This window comes from Panulirus ornatus, chromosome 17, assembly GCF_036320965.1.
Source record: "Panulirus ornatus isolate Po-2019 chromosome 17, ASM3632096v1, whole genome shotgun sequence".
Lineage (NCBI taxonomy): Eukaryota > Metazoa > Arthropoda > Malacostraca > Decapoda > Palinuridae > Panulirus > Panulirus ornatus.
Genome location: NC_092240.1, coordinates 55835738 through 55856675, shown reverse-complemented (window position 1 = coordinate 55856675; position 20938 = coordinate 55835738). Strand labels below are relative to the sequence as shown.

Sequence of the window (20938 nt, the reverse complement as noted above, 5' to 3'; positions counted from 1 at the left end):
GATCCTAACTAACAGTGGAAAAAAGAGCAATATAAGGAAAAAATGGCGAATAGTTTAAAAGAAAGAATAAGGAAAAAAAAATGTATAAGTTCTGATTGACTATAATCCAACAAAAAGATTTAATGAACCAGTACAAATGTTTATTGAAAAAATGCATAATAGTTTTGATAGTTTACAATCCACCAAAAAGATCTAATGACCCAGAAAATATATTTATCAAAAAGGATAAAGGCTAATGATCATTAGGATTTTTCAGGACACATCAAGTCAACCCTGAAGAAGAAGTACTTCTTAAATCTCATCATCTTTCATCTATGTAAAAACACTCAGCTACATATTTGAAGAAAAATCTCACACAAGTGCCCATGCTCAGAAAGCAGGCATCATCAGTAGCCACAGCAAATTCCTGCTAATGTATAGTACAGTTTTTTCTTCTTTTTCAAAAATGAATAACCAGTTCTTTGAAAATACAGCGCTGGTGGCTGATTCATGTGAGAAACTGCAGAAGCTGGTGACTGAGTTTGGTAAAGTGTGTGGAAGAAGAAAGTTAAGAGTAAATGTGAATAAGAGCAAGGTTATTAGGTACAGTAGGGTTGAGGGTCAAGTCAATTGGGAGGTGAGTTTGAATGGAGAAAAACTGGAGGAAGTGAAGTGTTTTAGATATCTGGGAGTGGATCTGTCAGCGGATGGAACCATGGAAGCGGAAGTGGATCATAGGGTGGGGGAGGGGGCGAAAATTTTGGGAGCCTTGAAAAATGTGTGGAAGTCGAGAACATTATCTCGGAAAGCAAAAATGGGTATGTTTGAAGGAATAGTGGTTCCAACAATGCTGTATGGTTGCGAGGCGTGGGCTATGGATAGAGTTGTGCGCAGGAGGATGGATGTGCTGGAAATGAGATGTTAGATGACAATGTGTGGTGTGAGGTGGTTTGATCGAGTAAGTAACGTAAGGGTAAGAGAGATGTGTGGAAATAAAAAGAGCGTGGTTGAGAGAGCAGAAGAGGGTGTTTTGAAATGGTTTGGGCACATGGAGAGAATGAGTGAGGAAAGATTGACCAAGAGGATATATGTGTCGGAGGTGGAGGGAACGAGGAGAAGAGGGAGACCAAATTGGAGGTGGAAAGATGGAGTGAAAAAGATTTTGTGTGATCGGGGCCTGAACATGCAGGAGGGTGAAAGGAGGGCAAGGAATAGAGTGAATTGGAGCGATGTGGTATACAGGGGTTGACGTGCTGTCAGTGGATTGAATCAAGGCATGTGAAGCGTCTGGGGTAAACCATGGAAAGCTGTGTAGGTATGTATATTTGCGTGTGTGGATGTGTGTATGTACATGTGTATGGGGGGGGGGGGGGTTGGGCCATTTCTTTCGTCTGTTTCCTTGCGCTACCTCGCAAACGCGGGAGACAGCTACAAAGTAAAAAAAAAAAAAAAAAAAAAAAAAAAAAAAAAAAAAAAAAAAAAGTTCTTTGAAAAGCTGCTCCAAACGTGCACTAATAAAATATATGGATAAAATGGCTTACCACATTAGTGCCATTAGTAAGAGGCTGTGCCACATTAGCAGCAACTGGGGAAACACTATTTCCTGTTGTGCCATTAACCAATGTTTGTACAGGAATGCTCTCATTCTGAAATACATTAAAATGACTACATTAGAAGCCTGTATGGTGAAATTCAAATACAAACAGGAATCAAACAAGCCTAAAATTCCAATCATGCTACATCTCTCCCTCACAGGAGATCCCACCATTCAAGCCATTAACAAAGATTCTTGTTTTATTAGGGGAAAAAATCTGAAACTGGAAATGAGATGAATATACGACATCAACTAAATCATATGATAGTAGTGGATCTCTTAAACCAATTCTAATAACCTCTCACTGACAGGTAACTATTCACAAAATAAAAACATTTATTTACCCTCTCTGCTAAACCCACCACTGATTAGTAGCATTGCATATATCTGCCTCAAGTACAGAAATATATTTCTCCATATTATGAGAACTACTAATACTAATACTTCCACCATTAAGGCTCAGAAGACTTTTTTTTTTTTTTTTTTTTTTTTTTGCTGTCTCCCGCGTTTGCGAGGTAGCGCAAGGAAACAGACGAAAGAAATGGCCCAACCCATCCCAATACACATGTATATACATACGTCCACACACGCAAATATACATACCTACACAGTTTTCCATGGTTTACCCCAGACGCTTCACATGCCCCGATTCAATCCACTGACAGCACGTCAACCCCGGTATACCACATCGCTCCAATTCACTCTATTCCTTGCCCTCCTTTCACCCTCCTGCATGTTCAGGCCCCGATCACACAAAATCTTTTTCACTCCATCTTTCCACCTCCAATTTGGTCTCCCTCTTCTCCTCGTTCCCTCCACCTCTGACACATATATCCTCTTGGTCAATCTTTCCTCACTCATTCTCTCCATGTGCCCAAACCATTTCAAAACACCCTCTTCTGCTCTCTCAACTATGCTCTTTTTATTTCCACACATCTCTCTTACCCTTACGTTACTTACTCGATCAAACCACCTCACACCACACATTGTCCTCAAACATCTCATTTCCAGCACATCCATCCTCCTGCGCACAACTCTATCCATAGCCCACGCCTCGCAACCATACAACATTGTTGGAACCACTATTCCTTCAAACATACCCATTTTTGCTTTCCGAGATAATGTTCTCGACTTCCACACATTCTTCAAGGCTCCCAGAATTTTCGCCCCCTCCCCCACCCTATGATCCACTTCTGCTTCCATGGTTCCATCCGCTGCCAGATCCACTCCCAGATATCTAAAACACTTCACTTCCTCCAGTTTTTCTCCATTCAAACTCACCTCCCAATTGACTTGACCCTCAACCCTACTGTACCTAATAACCTTGCTCTTATTCACATTTACTCTTAACTTTCTTCTTTCACACACTTTACCAAACTCAGTCACCAGCTCCTGCAGTTTCTCACATGAATCAGCCACCAGCGCTGTATCATCAGCGAACAACAACTGACTCACTTCCCAAGCTCTCTCATCCCCAACAGACTTCATACTTGCCCCTCTTTCCAAAACTCTTGCATTCACCTCCCTAACAACCCCATCCATAAACAAATTAAACAACCATGGAGACATCACACACCCCTGCCGCAAACCTACATTCACTGAGAACCAATCACTTTCCTCTCTTCCTACACGTACACATGCCTTACATCCTCGATAAAAACTTTTCACTGCTTCTAACAACTTGCCTCCCACACCATATATTCTTAATACCTTCCACAGAGCATCTCTATCAACTCTATCATATGCCTTCTCCAGATCCATAAATGCTACATACAAATCCATTTCCTTTTCTAAGTATTTCTCACATACATTCTTCAAAGCAAACACCTGATCCACACATCCTCTACCACTTCTGAAACCACACTGCTCTTCCCCAATCTGATGCTCTGTACATGCCTTCACCCTCTCAATCAATACCCTCCCACATAATTTACCAGGAATACTCAACAAACTTATACCTCTGTAATTTGAGCACTCACTCTTATCCCCTTTGCCTTTGTACAATGGCACTATGCACGCATTCCGCCAATCCTCAGGCACCTCACCGTGAGTCATACATACATTAAATAACCTTACCAACCAGTCAACAATACAGTCACCCCCTTTTATAATAAATTCCACTGCAATACCATCCAAACCTGCTGCCTTGCCGGCTCTCATCTTCCGCAAAGCTTTTACTACCTCTTCTCTGTTTACCAAATCATTTTCCCTAACCCTCTCACTTTGCACACCACCTCGACCATAACACCCTATATCTGCCACTCTATCATCAAACACATTCAACAAACCTTCAAAATACTCACTCCATCTCCTTCTCACATCACCACTACTTGTTATCACCTCCCCATTTGCGCCCTTCACTGAAGTTCCCATTTGCTCCCTTGTCTTACGCACTTTATTTACCTCCTTCCAGAACATCTTTTTATTCTCCCTAAAATTTAATGATACTCTCTCACCCCAACTCTCATTTGCCCTTTTTTTCACCTCTTGCACCTTTCTCTTGACCTCCTGTCTCTTTCTTTTATATGTCTCCCACTCAACTGCATTTTTTCCCTGCAAAAACCGTCCAAATGCCTCTCTCTTCTCTTTCACTAATACTCTTACTTCTTCATCCCACCACTCACTACCCTTTCTAATCAACCCACCTCCCACTCTTCTCATGCCACAAGCATCTTTTGCGCAATCCATCACTGATTCCCTAAATACATCCCATTCCTCCCCCACTCCCCTTACTTCCATTGTTCTCACCTTTTTCCATTCTGTACTCAGTCAGACTCTTACAGTCACAAATGAATAAATCATAGAAAACAGTGAGCTGAGGGTACTATAGCTTTCAACACTTCTATGCATACTGGATGAGTGGTGTCATTATAAATTCAAGGCTTGCCTTTATCTATTATTAGATGCCACTGTGGTGTCATAATAAGTCCATACCTTTATCACGTGTTTTTTTGTTTTTCAATAGTCTCAAAATATTTATTGCCTAGATATAAAGTGTCCATCAATGACGTGTAGGTGGAAGTGGGCCCGCGGCAAGGTATACTGATGCAAATCACTTTACCCCACCTAAATTAATGTTGGTGGCTGCCACTGATGTTGGCACCCTCTGTTAAGCAGTGGCAACTACATAACTTAATGGCATACCACAAGGGCCCTCCTTAGAAGTAGCTTAGCTGTTGCAGGATGCAGGAATGTCTCATTGTGCTTCCCAATTATGCTCAGAATTTTCTTTTTCTTTTCTTTTTCAAACCCCTATCACCTACTATGGTTGGAAATACTCACCTTACAAGTGACAAAACAGCTTCTATAGTAGCACTTTACAAGAAAATTAAGCCACTTGGGAAATCTCTAATAATACTAGAGTGAGCTTGAGATCAGCATAATGATGGGTAAAGAAATTTAATGACAGCAGCACCACCACTACACTAACCCAAGTGAAACACCCTGGGAAGGCCAGGAAAACCTTTCTATACACTATGAATATTCTTAAACATCAAGTGAATTCAGATTCATCCACTCAGTGATGTGTTAGTATGTGTGGTGCAGCACACCTTACACAAGGACCTTAAGTACCAGAGCTGCAAGCTGAGTCGCAAACTGCTCAAAACCCATGGGCAGCAGAAGAAAAGTCAATTTTTGCAAGAAAATTAAGGTGTGGGATATGGCTAATTTGAGAAGTGTCTTGTGAAGTGACGAGCCCACGTTTTCTGTGACAGATGGCAGCAGAGAGCATGTGTATAGATGACTAGGCTGAGATCCATTTGAACCCCAACTACAGAGCAAGCACCATAAAGTTCCCTGCTTCACTTGTGGTATGGGACTGTTTCTGCTATTATGGTGTTGGGGACCTTGTTGTGTTGCCAAAGAATGAAAAACATGGAGCCTCTGCAAACATTGCACCAGACTTGCTCTCTGCCAGTGGCTTGTTAAGGCTGAGGCACTAAAGGCTACAAAACAGCATTGGAGTTCACTAGTTAAGGAGACTCTTGCCATGGCCACCCCCTAATAAGAGTTCCAGAAGGGAACAGGTATCAGAGACATAGACAGATAGATAGATAGATAGATAGATAGATAGAGGAATGAAACTACGAACATAGATACCTCAAGCTACTGTGTGATCATTTTCTTGATTTGTTCAAAAAGTGCATGGCTGAAGCATTTATGCAGGATGAGGCTCCCTGCCACACTGCCAAACTAGTCACTGACTGGCTTCAGGAGTGCAGTGGAGGTTTTCATTGACTGGCCAAAGAATTTACTGGAAATGAATCCAGTAGAAAACTTGTGGGCACTTATGAAAATTAAGATATGTAACATGGCTACATGGAATTTATTAAAAAAGGGGGTGACTGTATTGTTGACTGGTTGGTAAGGTTATTTAATGTATGTATGACTCATGGTGAGGTGCCTGAGGATTGGCGGAATGCGTGCATAGTGCCATTGTACAAAGGCAAAGGGGATAAGAGTGAGTGCTCAAATTACAGAGGTATAAGTTTGTTGAGTATTCCTGGTAAATTATATGGGAGGGTATTGATTGAGAGGGTGAAGGCATGTACAGAGCATCAGATTGGGGAAGAGCAGTGTGGTTTCAGAAGTGGTAGAGGATGTGTGGATCAGGTGTTTGCTTTGAAGAATGTATGTGAGAAATACTTAGAAAAGCAAATGGATTTGTATGTAGCATTTATGGATCTGGAGAAGGCATATGATAGAGTTGATAGAGATGCTCTGTGGAAGGTATTAAGAATATATGGTGTGGGAGGCAAGTTGTTAGAAGCAGTGAAAAGTTTTTATCGAGGATGTAAGGCATGTGTACGTGTAGGAAGAGAGGAAAGTGATTGGTTCTCAGTGAATGTAGGTTTGCGGCAGGGATGTGTGATGTCTCCATGGTTGTTTAATTTGTTTATGGATGGGGTTGTAAGGGAGGTAAATGCAAGAGTCCTGGAAAGAGGGGCAAGTATGAAGTCTGTTGGGGATGAGAGAGCTTGGGAAGTGAGTCAGTTGTTGTTCGCTGATGATACAGCGCTGGTGGCTGATTCATGTGAGAAACTGCAGAAGCTGGTGACTGAGTTTGGTAAAGTGTGTGGAAGAAGAAAGTTGAGAGTAAATGTGAATAAGAGCAAGGTTATTAGGTACAGTAGGGGTGAGGGTCAAGTCAATTGGGAGGTGAGTTTGAATGGAGAAAAACTGGAGGAAGTGAAGTGTTTTAGATATCTGGGAGTGGATCTGTCAGCGGATGGAACCATGGAAGCGGAAGTGGATCATAGGGTGGGGGAGGGGGCGAAAATTTTGGGAGCCTTGAAAAATGTGTGGAAGTCGAGAACATTATCTCGGAAAGCAAAAATGGGTATGTTTGAGGGAATAGTGGTTCCAACAATGTTGTATGGTTGCGAGGCGTGGGCTATGGATAGAGATGTGCGCAGGAGGATGGATGTGCTGGAAATGAGATGTTTGAGGACAATGTGTGGTGTGAGGTGGTTTGATCGAGTAAGTAACGTAAGGGTAAGAGAGATGTGTGGAAATAAAAAGAGCGTGGTTGAGAGAGCAGAAGAGGGTGTTTTGAAATGGTTTGGGCACATGAGAGGAATGAGTGAGGAGAGATTGACCAAGAGGATATATGTGTCGGAGGTGGAGGGAACGAGGAGAAGAGGGAGACCAAATTGGAGGTGGAAAGATGGAGTGAAAAAGATTTTGTGTGATCGGGGCCTGAACATGCAGGAGGGTGAAAGGAGGGCAAGAAATAGAGTGAATTGGAGTCATGTGGTATACAGGGGTTGACGTGCTGTCAGTGGATTGAAGCAAGGCATGTGAAGCGTCTGGGGTAAACCATGGAAAGCTGTGTAGGTATGTATATTTGCGTGTGTGGACGTGTGTATGTATATGTGTATGGGGGGGGGGTTGGGCCATTTCTTTCGTCTGTTTCCTTGCGCTACCTCGCAAACGCGGGAGACAGCGACAAAGTATAAAAAAAAAAAAAAAAAAAAAACATGGCTACTTCAATTTGGGCAAAGATGGACCCTCAATGGCTTCAGAACCGCTGATTCAGTTCCCGGTCATTTCAAGGAGTGTACAAAGATGAAAGGGAAATCAATAAAGTACTGTTTATTTACACTGAAGGATCGTCATGGACAAAAGTCCACATCAAAGCTGGGCCTTAATCGAAATATAGAGAATTATGAAATGGAAAAAGAAAGAACAAGGGAAAGCATTTATGAATTTTGAAGAAAGTGAAAGACCTGTCTTTTGAAAAGTGCCAAGTCATAGTTATTGCGAAATACATGAGAAGGTAAAGAATTCCAAAGCTTTGACGTGTAGGGAAAGAAGCAGGTATCAAAACAGCTCACCATTGAGTTGCCCATGGCCACACTATGATCATGTGACACAACAGCTTGCTAAGTATTGCGTGGTCTAGCTAGCAGTGTAGGCACACAAGCAGCCAGCTCTCAGGAGCAAAAACCAAAGTAATAACTATAGTAGAGGGAAAGTGAACCAACATTGTGGTGTAGGGCAAGGAGGTCAAATTTGGAAGTAAGCCTGGAACAGCACATAAGTCAGATTGCTTTCAATTCAATTCTGTCAAGTAAGCATAATGAGCAAGAACCACCCCAAATGTGAAAGCAGTACCCATATGAGGACAAATTAATCCCTTGTATAAATGGAGCAACTGTTCTGAAGAAAAGAAGTTTCAACATCTAAACAGGACACTCAGTTACTTAAAGGCAGCCTTGGCTATTCCTGTAGTGTGGGGTTTCCAAGAAAGGATGCTTAGGTTAGGGTGGTTTGCAAAGGGTGACAGTCTGGGAAAGTGGTCTGGTGAAAAGAGAATCAGCAGTGAAAGCCTTGGGGAAGATGAAATTCAGCAAGGTGGCAGGATTGGATGGTATTGCAGCTGAATTTATTAAGAAAGGGGGTGACTGTGTTGCTGATTGGTTGGTAGGGATATTCAGTGTATATATGGATCATGGTGGAGTACCTGAGGATTGGAAGAATTCATGTACAGCACCACGATATAAAGGCAAAGGGTGTAAGGTCAGTGTTCAAACTATAGAGGCCTAAGTTTGTTGAGTACACCTGGAAAATTATATGGAAGGGTATTGATTGAGAGGCTGAAGGCATACACAGAGCATCAGATTGTCGAGGAGAAGTGTGGTTTCAGAAGTGGCAAAGGATTTGTGGATCAGGTGTTTGCTTTGATGAATGTGCGTGGATTTGCATGTGGCATTTAAGGATCTGTAGAAGGCATAGGATAGGGTTGATAAGAGATACTTTGTGGAAGGTCTTAAGAATAATTATATGGTGTGGGAGGTAAGTTGCTAGAAGTAGAGTTTTTATCAAGGTGTGCAAGGCATGTGTACAAGTAAGAAGAGAGGAGAGAGATTGGTTCCCATTGAAGGTCAGTCTGTGGCAAGGGTGTGTGATGTCTCTATGGCTGTTTAATTTGTTTATGGATGGGATGGAAGTAAATGCAAGTTTTTGAGAAAGGGACAAGTATGCAGTATGTTGGGATAAGAGGGCCTGGGGAGCGAGTCAGTCGTTCGCCAATGATACAGCACTGGTGCTTATTTGAGTAAAACTGCAGATGTTGGTAACGGAGTTTGGAAGAATGTGTGAAAAAGAGAAAGTTGAGAGCAATTGTGAATAAAAGCAAGGTTATTAGGTTCAGCAGGGTTGAGGGGCAAATCAGTTGGCATGTAAGTTTCAATGGAAAAAAATTGGAGGAAGTGAAGTGTTTTAGATATCTGGGAGTGGACTTGGCAGTGAATGGAACCATGGAAGCGGAAGTGAGCCACAGGGTCAGGAATAGGGTGAAGGTTCAGGCAGTGATGAAGAATGTGTTGAAAGAGAGAACATTATCTCAGAGAGCAAAAATGGGTATGTTTGAACGAATAGCAGTTCTAACAATATCAAATGGTTACAAGACAAGTGCATAGGAGGGTGCATGTGTTGGAAATGAAATGTTTGAGGACAATATACAATATGAGGGGATCTGATCAAGTAAGTGATGAAAGGGTAAGAGAGGTATGGTAATAAGGAGTGTGGTTGTGAAAGCAGAAAAGGATGTGTTGAAATGGTTTGGACATGGAGAGAATGAGTGAACAAAAGTTGACAAAGAGGATATACTGTCTATCCCCTACTTATGACCTATGCAACTTATGACCATCTGTCTGTATACACAGCTGGACAAAATCTAGGTAAAAAAAGGTATGTAAATATAAAATCAAGTTTGATCATACATCTGCCAGTGCTAACAACTGCTGTGTGTGTACAATAAAGAATGTCAGACAATATTCTGGCATAGTGTACATCACAGCATCTCTATCAGTTCTTGTTCTAAGTTACCATTCAGTATGCGCGCATTATTCAAGTAAATCTTATTCATTTTCATTCTGGATTAAACCATTTGTGTCAAACTCAAAAGATGAGCAAGAGGAAAAACCCATCACATGCTGATAGATCTGGCAAGAATCTGAGGAAGACACTCGATTTGGAATTGAAAATGAAGGTAATGACCCAATGTAAAGGATAAAAGTTAATGTAATTGCATGTGATCTACAGTTGTCCCATTCGACAGTCTCTGCAATTTTAAAGAACAAAGAAACAAATACGTGGAGCAGTGAAAGCTTCAACAAGTATGAAGTCTACGATAATAACAAAGCAACAACAAGGGCCCATCCACAAAATAGAAAAGTTGTTGATGCTGTGGATGGAAGATCAAATTCAAAAATGTGTACCACTAAGCTTACTAACAATTCAGGTGAAGGCTAGAAGTATTTTTGAGACATTGAAGGAGTGAGTGGGCGAGGATTACATCAAGAACTTCACAGCAATTCATGGTTGATTCAATAGATTTAAAAGAAGACATAGCTTGCACAACGTTCAAGTCGCGGGTGAAGCAGCAAGTGCTGACGAAGGAGCTGCTGAAAAGGAAAAAATAACCAAAGAATTTTCTTAAAAACCAGTCATCTAAAAAAAATGTTAATTCATAAAACTGGTTAAACAAAAATGAGATAATCATGACAGAACCTGCATAATGTACAAAATAAAATGATCAAATATGAACTAAAGAATCTAAATAAAAGGTAAAAAGAAACTACAGATTCATATAATAGAGCTGGATAATAAAAAGACACAATTGTAAAAGAAACTGACATATGTCCATTTCCTCAATATTGGCAATTACCTTCGACGGACTCCCATGGTGTAACGTTTAGTGATCCTGATCATGATGCATTCACGGGCCACCCAGGGTCAAGTGCATAGATTCGAATCCTGGTTGTGGAAGTCAGTCAATAGTCAACCCAGCTGTCAATCCAACCCTAGGAGCTGATCGATAAAATGGGTACCTAGCTCAGGCTTGCCTTCATCCATCCCTGGCCCTACCCTGCCCCACAGGAAACAGCACCACTAACCCCTGCTTCAGTGAGGTAGCGCCAGGAAAACAGACAAAAAGACCACATTCGTTCACACTCAGTCTCTAGCAAGTGAAGAAGTAATAACAGGTAGTGAGGAAGTGAGGAGATGGAGTATTTTGAATGTTTGTTAAATGTGTTTAATGATAGAGTGGCAGATATAGGGTATTTTGGTCAGGGTGGTGTGAGAAGTGAGAGGAGTAAGGGAGAATGGTTTGATGAAGAGAAGAGGTAGTGAAGGCTATGTGGACGATGAAATCCAGCAAGGTGGTGGGTTTGGATGGTATGCAGTGGAATTTATTAAAAAAAAGGGGTGACTGTATTGTTGATTGGTTGGTGAGTATATTCATTATACGTATGGATCATGGTGAAGTGACTGAGGATTGGTAGAATGCATGCATAGTGCCACTGTACAAAGGCAAAGAGGATAAAGATGAGTGTTTAAACTACAGAGCATACGTTTGCTGAGTATCCCTGGGAAATTATACGGGAGGGTACTGATTGATAAGGTGAAAGCATTTACAGAGCATCAGACTGGGGAAGAGCAGGGTGGTTTCAGAAGTGGTAGAGGATGTGTGGATCAGGCATTTCAAGAATGTACGTGAGAAATACTTAGAAAAACAGATGGATTTGTATGTAGCATTTATGGATCTGGAGAAGGAATATGATAGGGTTGATAGAGATGCTTTGTAGAAGGTTTTAAGAGCATATGGGGTGGGAGGTAAGTTGCTAGAAGTGAAAAGTTTCTACCAAGGATGTAATGCATGAGTAAAAATAGGAAGAGAGAAAAGTGAGTGGTCCTCAGTGAATATCTGCCTGTGACAGGGTTGCGAGATATCCCATGGTTGTTTAATTTGTTCATGGATAGGGTGGTTAGGGAGATAAATGCAAGTGTTTTGGAGAGAGGGGCGAGTATGCAGTTTGTTGAGGATGAGAGGGCCTGGAATAAAGTGAGTCAGTTGATATTTGCCAATGATACAGCACTTGGGGCTGATTCGAGTGAGAAACTGCAAAAGTTGGTGACTGAGTTAGGAAAAGTGTATGAAAGGAGAAAATTGAGAGGAAATGTGAAGAAGAGCAAGGTTATTAGGTTCAGTAGAATTAAAGGACAAGATAATTGGGATGTAAGTATGAATGAAGAAAAACTGGAGGAAGTGAAGTTTTAGATAACTGGGAGTGGACTTAGCAGCAAATGGAACCATGAAAGTGGAAGTGAGGTTTCCGGAGTGATGATGAATGTGTGGCAGGAGAGAACGTTATCTGAGAGAGCAAAAATGGGTATGTTTAAAGGAACAGTAGTTCCAACAAAGCTTTCACTACCTTTTCTCTCTTAACCAAAACATTCTCCCTGACCCTCTCACTTTGCACACCACTCTGACCAAAACACCCTACATCTGCCACTCTATTATCAAACACATTCAATTAACCTTCAAAATACTCACTCCATCTTCTCACTTCATCACTACCTGTTACTACTTGACCCCTTACCCCCTTCAGCAAAGTTCCAATTTGTTCTCTTGTCTTACACACGTTATTTACTTCCTTCCAAAACATCTTTTTAATTCTCCCTAAAGTTTAATTGTACTTCTCACCCTAGCTCTCATTTGCTCTCTTTTTCAACCCTTGCAACTTCCTCTTGATCTCCTGCCACTTTCTTTTCTACATAAGTATCATCCAAATCCCTCTTTTCTCTTTCACTGACAATTTTACTTCCTCATCCCACCAATCACTACCCTTTCTAACCTATGTAAATGGGATGGCTTTGATCAGGGCCTCAGCTAACAGAATAATAAAAAAAAAAAATCAAACTCTAAATCAAGCATTTTCCTTGGCTTCTTGCCAAATCCATCAACATGTGATGGGTTTTTCCTCTTGCTCATCATCTTCTTTGGGGTTTAATACAAAAAAGGGTTTAATCCAGCATGAAAATTTTTTTGGTTCATCCGAATAACATACGCTTACTGAATGGTAAGTGAGATCGAGAACAGAGAAAGATACTGCAATGTACACAATGCCGTGATATCGTTTGACAGTCACTATTGTACACACGCAGCTGTTAGCACTGGTAGAAGTACAACTAAGTTTAATTTTTAAATTTACATATATTTTCATTTATACACTTTCCAGTTGTATGTATAGATGGTCGTAAATCTCACAGGTTGTAAGTAGGGGATAGGATTTTTATCATCATACTTGATTTTTGTTTCCTGCATCAGTGAGGCAGCGCCAGGAAACAAACAAAAATGGCCCATCCACTCATATACACATATATGTACATACATGCCCATATACATATGAACATATACACACAGACATATATAGACATATACATATATACACATGTACATATTCATGCTAGCTTGCCTTCATCCATTCCTGTCGCTACCTCACCCCACAGGAAACATCCTGTCACTACCCTGCCCAACAGGAAACAGCATCACTGACCCCTGATTCAGCAAGGTAACGCCAGGAAAACAGATAAAAAAGGCCACGTTCGTTCACACTCAGTCTATAGCTATCATGTGTAATGCATCAAAACCACAGCTCCCATCCACATCCAGGCTCCACAGACCTTTGCATGGTTTACCCAAGATGCTTCACATGCCCTGGTTCAATTCAGTGACAGCACATCGACCCCGGTATACCACGTTGTTCCAATTCACTCTATTCCTTGCACACCTCTAACACTCCTGTATGTTCAGGCCCCGGTCACTCAAATCGTTTTTCACCTCATCTTTCCACCTCCAATATGGTCTCCCGCTTCTTGTTCCCTCCACCTCTGACCCATATATCTCTTTGTAAATCTTTCCTTACTTATTCTTTCCATGTGTCCAAACCATTTCAACACACCTTCTTCTGCTCTTTCAACCATACTCTTTTTACTTTCACAAGTATATCGTACGCTTTCATTACTTACTCTATCAAACCACCTCACACCACATATTGTCCTCAAACATTTCATTTCCAACACATCCACCCTCCTCCGTACAATCCTACCTACAGCCCATGTCTCGCAACTGTGTAATATTGTTGGAACAACTAATCCTTCAACATACCCAATTTTGCTCTCCAAGATACGTTCTCTCCTTCCACACATTCTCCATCCTCCTCCCCCACCCTGTGACTCACTCCCACGGTTCCATTTGCTGCTGAATCCACTCCAAGATATCTAAAACACTCAACTTCCTCTAATTTTTCTTCATTCAAACTAACATCCCAATTAACATGTCCCTTAACCCTACTGAACCTAATAACCTTGATCTAATTCACATTTACTCTCAACTTTCTCCTTCCACACACTTTTCCAAATTCAGTCACCAACTTCTGCAGTTTCTCCCTCAAATCAGCCACCAGAGCTGTAAATGGTGAACAACAACTGACTCATTCCCGGGCCCTTTCATCTCCAACAAACTGCATACTTGTCCCTTTCTCCAAAACTCTTGCATTTACCTCCCTAACCACCCCATCCATTTTTATTTATTTATTCTATTATACTTTGTCGCTGTCTCCCACGTTTGCGAGGTAGCGCAAGGAAACAGACGAAAGAAATGGCCCAACCCCCCCCCATACACATGTATATACATACGTCCACACACGCAAATATACATACCTACACAGCTTCCATGGTTTACCCCAGACGCTTCACATGCCTTGATTCAATCCACTGACAGCACGTCAACCCTGGTATACCACATCGCTCCAATTCACTCTATTCCTTGCCCTCCTTTCACCCTCCTGCATGTTCAGGCCCCGATCACACAAAATCTTTTTCACTCCATCTTTCCACCTCCAATTTGGTCTCCCTCTTCTCCTTGTTCCCTCCACCTCCGACACATATATCCTCTTGGTCAATCTTTCCTCACTCATCCTCTCCATGTGCCCAAACCACTTCAAAACACCCTCTTCTGCTCTCTCAACCACGCTCTTTTTATTTCCACACATCTCTCTTACCCTTACGTTACTCACTCGATCAAACCACCTCACACCACACATTGTCCTCAAACATCTCATTTCCAGCACATCCATCCTCCTGCGCACAACTCTATCCATAGCCCACGCCTCGCAACCATACAACATTGTTGGAACCACTATTCCTTCAAACATACCCATTTTTGCTTTCCGAGATAATGTTCTCGACTTCCACACATTCTTCAAGGCCCCCAGGATTTTCGCCCCTCCCCCACCCTATGATCCACTTCCGCTTCCATGGTTCCATCCGCTGCCAGATCCACTCCCAGATATCTAAAACACTTTACTTCCTCCAGTTTTTCTCCATTCAAACTCACCTCCCAATTGACTTGACCCTCAACCCTACTGTACCTAATAACCTTGCTCTTATTCACATTTACTCTTAACTTTCTTCTTCCACACACATTTCCAAACTCAGTCACCAGCTTCTGCAGTTTCTCACATGAATCAGCCACCAGCGCTGTATCATCAGCGAACAACAACTGACTCACTTCCCAAGCTCTCTCATCCCCAACAGACTTCATACTTGCCCCTCTTTCCAAAACTCTTGCATTTACCTCCCTAACAACCCCATCCATAAACAAATTAAACAACCATGGAGACATCACACACCCCTGCCGCAAACCTACATTCACTGAGAACCAATCACTTTCCTCTCTTCCTACACGTACACATGCCTTACATCCTCGATAAAAACTTTTCACTGCTTCTAACAACTTGCCTCCCACACCATATATTCTTAATACCTTCCACAGAGCATCTCTATCAACTCTATCATATGCCTTCTCCAGATCCATAAATGCTACATACAAATCCATTTGCTTTTCTAAGTATTTCTCACATACATTCTTCAAAGCAAACACCTGATCCACACATCCTCTACCACTTCTGAAACCACACTGCTCTTCCCCAATCTGATGCTCTGTACATGCCTTCACCCTCTCAATCAATACCCTCCCATATAATTTACCAGGAATACTCAACAAACTTATACCTCTGTAATTTGAGCACTCACTCTTATCCCCTTTGCCTTTGTACAATGGCACTATGCACGCATTCCGCCAATCCTCAGGCACCTCACCATGAGTCATACATACATTAAATAACCTTACCAACCAGTCAACAATACAGTCACCCCCTTTTTTAATAAATTCCACTGCAATACCATCCAAACCCGCTGCCTTGCCGGCTTTCATCTTCCGCAAAGCTTTCACTACCTCTTCTCTGTTTACCAAATCATTTTCCCTAACCCTCTCACTTTGCACACCACCTCGACCAAAACACCCTATATCTGCCACTCTATCATCAAACACATTCAACAAACCTTCAAAATACTCACTCCATCTCCTTCTCACATCACCACTACTTGTTATCACCTCCCCACTTGCGCCCTTCACCGAAGTTCCCATTTGCTCCCTTGTCTTACGCACTTTATTTACCTCCTTCCAGAACATCTTTTTATTCTCCCTAAAATTTAATGATACTCTCTCACCCCAACTCTCATTTGCCCTTTTTTTCACCTCTTGCACCTTTCTCTTGACCTCCTGTCTCTTTCTTTTATACATCTCCCACTCAATTGCATTTTTTCCCTGCAAAAATCGTCCAAATGCCTCTCTCTTCTCTTTCACTAATACTCTTACTTCTTCATCCCACCACTCACTACCCTTTCTAATCAACCCACCTCCCACTCTTCTCATGCCACAAGCATCTTTTGCGCAATCCATCACTGATTCCCTAAATACATCCCATTCCTCCCCACTCCCCTTACTTCCATTGTTCTCACCTTTTTCCATTCTGTACTCAGTCTCTCCTGGTACTTCCTCACACAGGTCTCCTTCTCAAGCTCACTTACTCTCACCACCCTCTTCACCCCAACATTCACTCTTCTTTTCTGATAACCCATACAAATCTTCACCTTAGCCTCCACAAGATAATGATCAGACATCCCTCCAGTTGCACCTCTCAGCACATTAACATCCAAAAGTCTCTCTTTCGCACGCCTGTCAATTAACACGTAATCCAATAACGCTCTCTGGCCATCTCTCCTACTTACATAAGTATACTTATGTATATCTCGCTTTTTAAACCAGGTATTCCCAATCATCAGTCCTTTTTCAGCACATAAATCTACAAGCTCTTCACCATTTCCATTTACAACACTGAACACCCCATGTATACCAATTATTCTCTCAACTGCCACATTACTCACCTTTGCATTCAAATCACCCATCACTATGACCTGGTCTCGTGCATCAAAACCACTAACACACTCATTCAGCTGCTCCCAAAACACTTGCCTCTCTTGATTTTTCTTCTCATGCCCAGGTGCATATGCACCAATAATCACCCATCTCTCTGCATCAACTTTCAGTTTTACCCATATTAATCGAGAATTTACTTTCTTACACTCTATCACATACTCCCACAACTCCTGTTTCAGGAGTATTGCTACTCCTTCCCTTGCTCTTGTCCTCTCACTAACCCCTGACTTTACTCCCCAGACATTCCCAAACCACTCTTCCCCTTTACCCTTGAGCTTCGTTTCACTCAGAGCCAAAACATCCAGGTTCCTTTCCTCAAACATACTACCTATCTCTCCTTTTTTCACATCTTGGTTACATCCACACACATTTAGGCACCCCACTCTGAGCCTTCGAGGAGGATGATCACTCCCCGCGTGACTCCTTCTTCTGTTTCCCTTCACCCCATCCATAAACATATTAAACAACAATGGGGACATCAAGCACCCCTGCCTCAGACTGACATTTACTGGGAATCAATCACTCTCCTCTCTTCCTACACATAAACATGCCTTACATCCTTGGCAAAAACTTTTCACTGCTTCTAGCAACTTACCTCCCACACCATAAACTTTTAAGACCTTCCACAAAGCATCTGTATCAACCCTATCATATGCCTTCTCCAAATACATAAATGCTACATACAAATCTATCTGTTTTTCTAAGTATTTCTCACACACTTTCTTCAAAGCAAACACCTGATCCACACATTCTCTACCATTTCTGAAACCACATTGTTCTTCCCCAATATGATGCTCGGTACATGCCTTCACCCTCTCAATCAAAACCCTCACATATGATTTCCCAGGAATACTCAACAAACTTATGCCTCTGTAGTTTGAACACTCACCTTTACCCCTTTTGCCCTTGTACAATGGCACTATGCAAGCATTCAGCCAATCCTCAGGCATTTCACCATGTTCCATATATACGCTGAAGATCCTCACAAACCAATCAACAACACAATCACCCCCTTTCTTAATAAATTCAACTACAATACTATCCAAACCCGCCGCCATAATAGATTTCATCCTCCGCAAAGCTTTCAGTACCTCTTCTCTCTTAAACAAACCATTCTCCCTGACCTTCTTGCTTTGCACACCACTCCGACCAAAACACCCTACATCTGCCACTCTATCATAAAACACATTCAACTAACCTTCAAAATACTCACTCCAACTCCTTCTCACTTCATCACTACCTGTTTTTACTTCCCCCTTCACCGATGTTCCCATTTGTTCTCGTCTTACGCACATTATTCACCTCCTTTCTTTCACATTTAAATCACCCACCAGTAATACCAGGTCTCTTGCATCAAAACTGCTGACACACACACTCTGCTGCTCCCAAAACACTTGCCCTTCTTCATCATCCTTCTCGTGGCCAGTTGCATCAGCACTAATAATCACCTGTCTCTCCTAACCACTCTTAATCTTATCCACATCAATCTGGAGCTCACTTCCCTGTACTTTTTCAAACATTTGCATTACATCTGCTTCAGCAGCATTACTACCCCTTCCTTAGCCCTCATCCTCACATTAAGCACTAACTTTACCCCAAAAATATCTCCAATCCATTCTTCCTCACCTTTGAGCTGTTCAATTAAATTAGAACATACAGGTTCCTTTCCTCAAACATGCTACCTATCTCTCATTTCTTGTTACCTTGGTAACATCCCCATATTCAGACAAAAGACTGGACCTTGAGGGGGATAAGCATTCCTTGCTTTATTCCTTCTGTTCCATCTCTTAGAAATTGAAATACAAGAAGGGGAGATTTTCCAGCCCTCACTACCACCCCTCTAAGCTGCCTTATTAAATGCATGGAATATAAGGACAGAATTCTTTCTCCCCTATCCCCAGGGAGAAGTGTCTTAAACTGTACAAGAGGCCCACAAGAGTGTGAAACACTATTCAATGTTCCACCAAAAGAAATAAGAAACACATAAGGAACTAAAGAAACTTAAAAAAAGCTTGAATATGGATCAAGGCAGTCCTAGATGAACTCACAATAGGCAACAACTTAATGACTGGTAGAAGATAAACACACCATTATTCATCAGGAAGACATGCAGTGAATGCTATGAGCAAACCCTGCCTTGCTGTAAAATCTCACCATAGGTACTTGTAGGTAAGTAGATAACAATTCTCTCTCTCTTTTGAACACTAAACACTAGCATTGCCTTTTGGCAAAATGTTATAGTTACTACTCTCAAGAGAGTAAGTTCTCTATCTTTAGTGGACAAAATAGTGGTCTCTTAGATATTCATGCAGTTCTGACTAAAGAGGAGAAACATGAATACAAAAGCAATTAAATCATTGTACCTGCATGCCTCCATTTCTAAGCATGAATTGAAGCTTGAATATGTCATCTTGAAGTTTTTGGAGCTTGGTAACCTGTGCTTCAGAAAGTCCTTCACTATCACACTCCAGCAACAGCCCTGATCCATTCTGAGATGCAGAGGCACTTCCTGCTAAAAGTAAAGATAATGAATGGAAATCAAATCTTACTTGTAAAGTTATAGCTTTAATAAATCTAACTATACCACATCGACTTTCCATACATCAAAATAGTATACACAGACTCATAATCATTACAGCTACCAAACATTTCAGCACCATTAAATGTTGTATACCAAACAGCAATGAGTGAAATATCTGCTAATGAATTCCTCAATGCTCCATCTAAAGCTACATGACAGAATAACTATGTTCTTGCATTTAAGGATAAGAACATAAGAAAGGTGTATTGTCTCTGCAAGTATAAACATATAGAACAAAGGTGACATAAAAAATAAAATGAAGCCAGAAAAATCAGCAATCTTGCACTTCCCGAGTCTAGAATCTTTTGAGCTGATGGTCTATGCCAAGCAGTTAACTTAGTGAGTTTGTTTTCCTTTACTGAGTAAGCTGCAGCTTTTCAGGTCTGCAACTTGTTTCCCATGATTCAAGATGATCTGTGGTTTTTCAGTCACTAACACTTCCATTGGGTTCATAAGATGACAATTTTTCATTCATCATATGCGAGACTTGAGGTGATTCAATGTTGCACTTCAGGATAAATACAAAAATCATTTTACCCACTAGATGGCACTAATGGGTCAAAAAGCTAAGTAAAGTTTCAGTTTAGGGGCACCACATAAAGCTTATCAGTATGGATTTTCATGAAATCATTACTACTTGAGGCATCATTTACTTCCACATGAAAATGAATAAGTGTTAGTGAGGACTATCACAGCAATCATGGGGCAAAAGTAAGTGAAACACTAATCCTGGAATAATAAAAAACTATCTAAATGCCACATTTTACCTTTTCAGTATTATGGTTAGAATACACCAATGACACTGTCATCACCTTCTCTCTGCCATATTAGATGACTGCAGCTGAAGGAATTACCCACACTCGATGAATGGAGCAAACAAGGTCAATGAATAAACGTCCCAGCAAATGAATGAACCATGACACTTTTGTAAAAGTTCAGTTCAACTGAACATCACCACAGGCTTTGAACATTGAATGATTTCATTCTGGAATGCTAACTCAGTGTTTAAAGAATACAATTACAGTTGGAGAGCATGTATCTGAACATTATAATTCACTGAACCATATAAAATGTTACAATAATACACCTGGGAAAGGTAGGTAATACACCTGTAAAAAATCAAGTCTCTAGGAAGCCCTTGCCTACTAGC

The 20938-nt window shown here is 41.3% G+C and overlaps 1 protein-coding gene across 4 annotated transcripts in view; it reads right to left on the bottom strand.

Annotated features, from left to right (window-relative positions):
- Window positions 1-20938, bottom strand: part of LOC139754812 (uncharacterized) — a 218887-nt gene that overhangs the window by 196024 nt on the left and 1925 nt on the right. Inside the window, exons 2-3 of one of the 4 annotated variants that reach the window (XM_071672651.1) lie at window positions 19571-19719; window positions 1521-1625 (exon numbers count right to left, since the gene is read on the bottom strand). In XM_071672651.1, coding sequence (XP_071528752.1) covers window positions 1521-1625; window positions 19571-19719 — 254 coding nt within the window. Of the gene's footprint in view, window positions 1-1520; window positions 1626-10315; window positions 10455-19570; window positions 19720-20938 lie in introns of those variants that run through there. The other 3 variants (XM_071672652.1, XM_071672654.1, XM_071672653.1) reach the window with 3 other exon arrangements.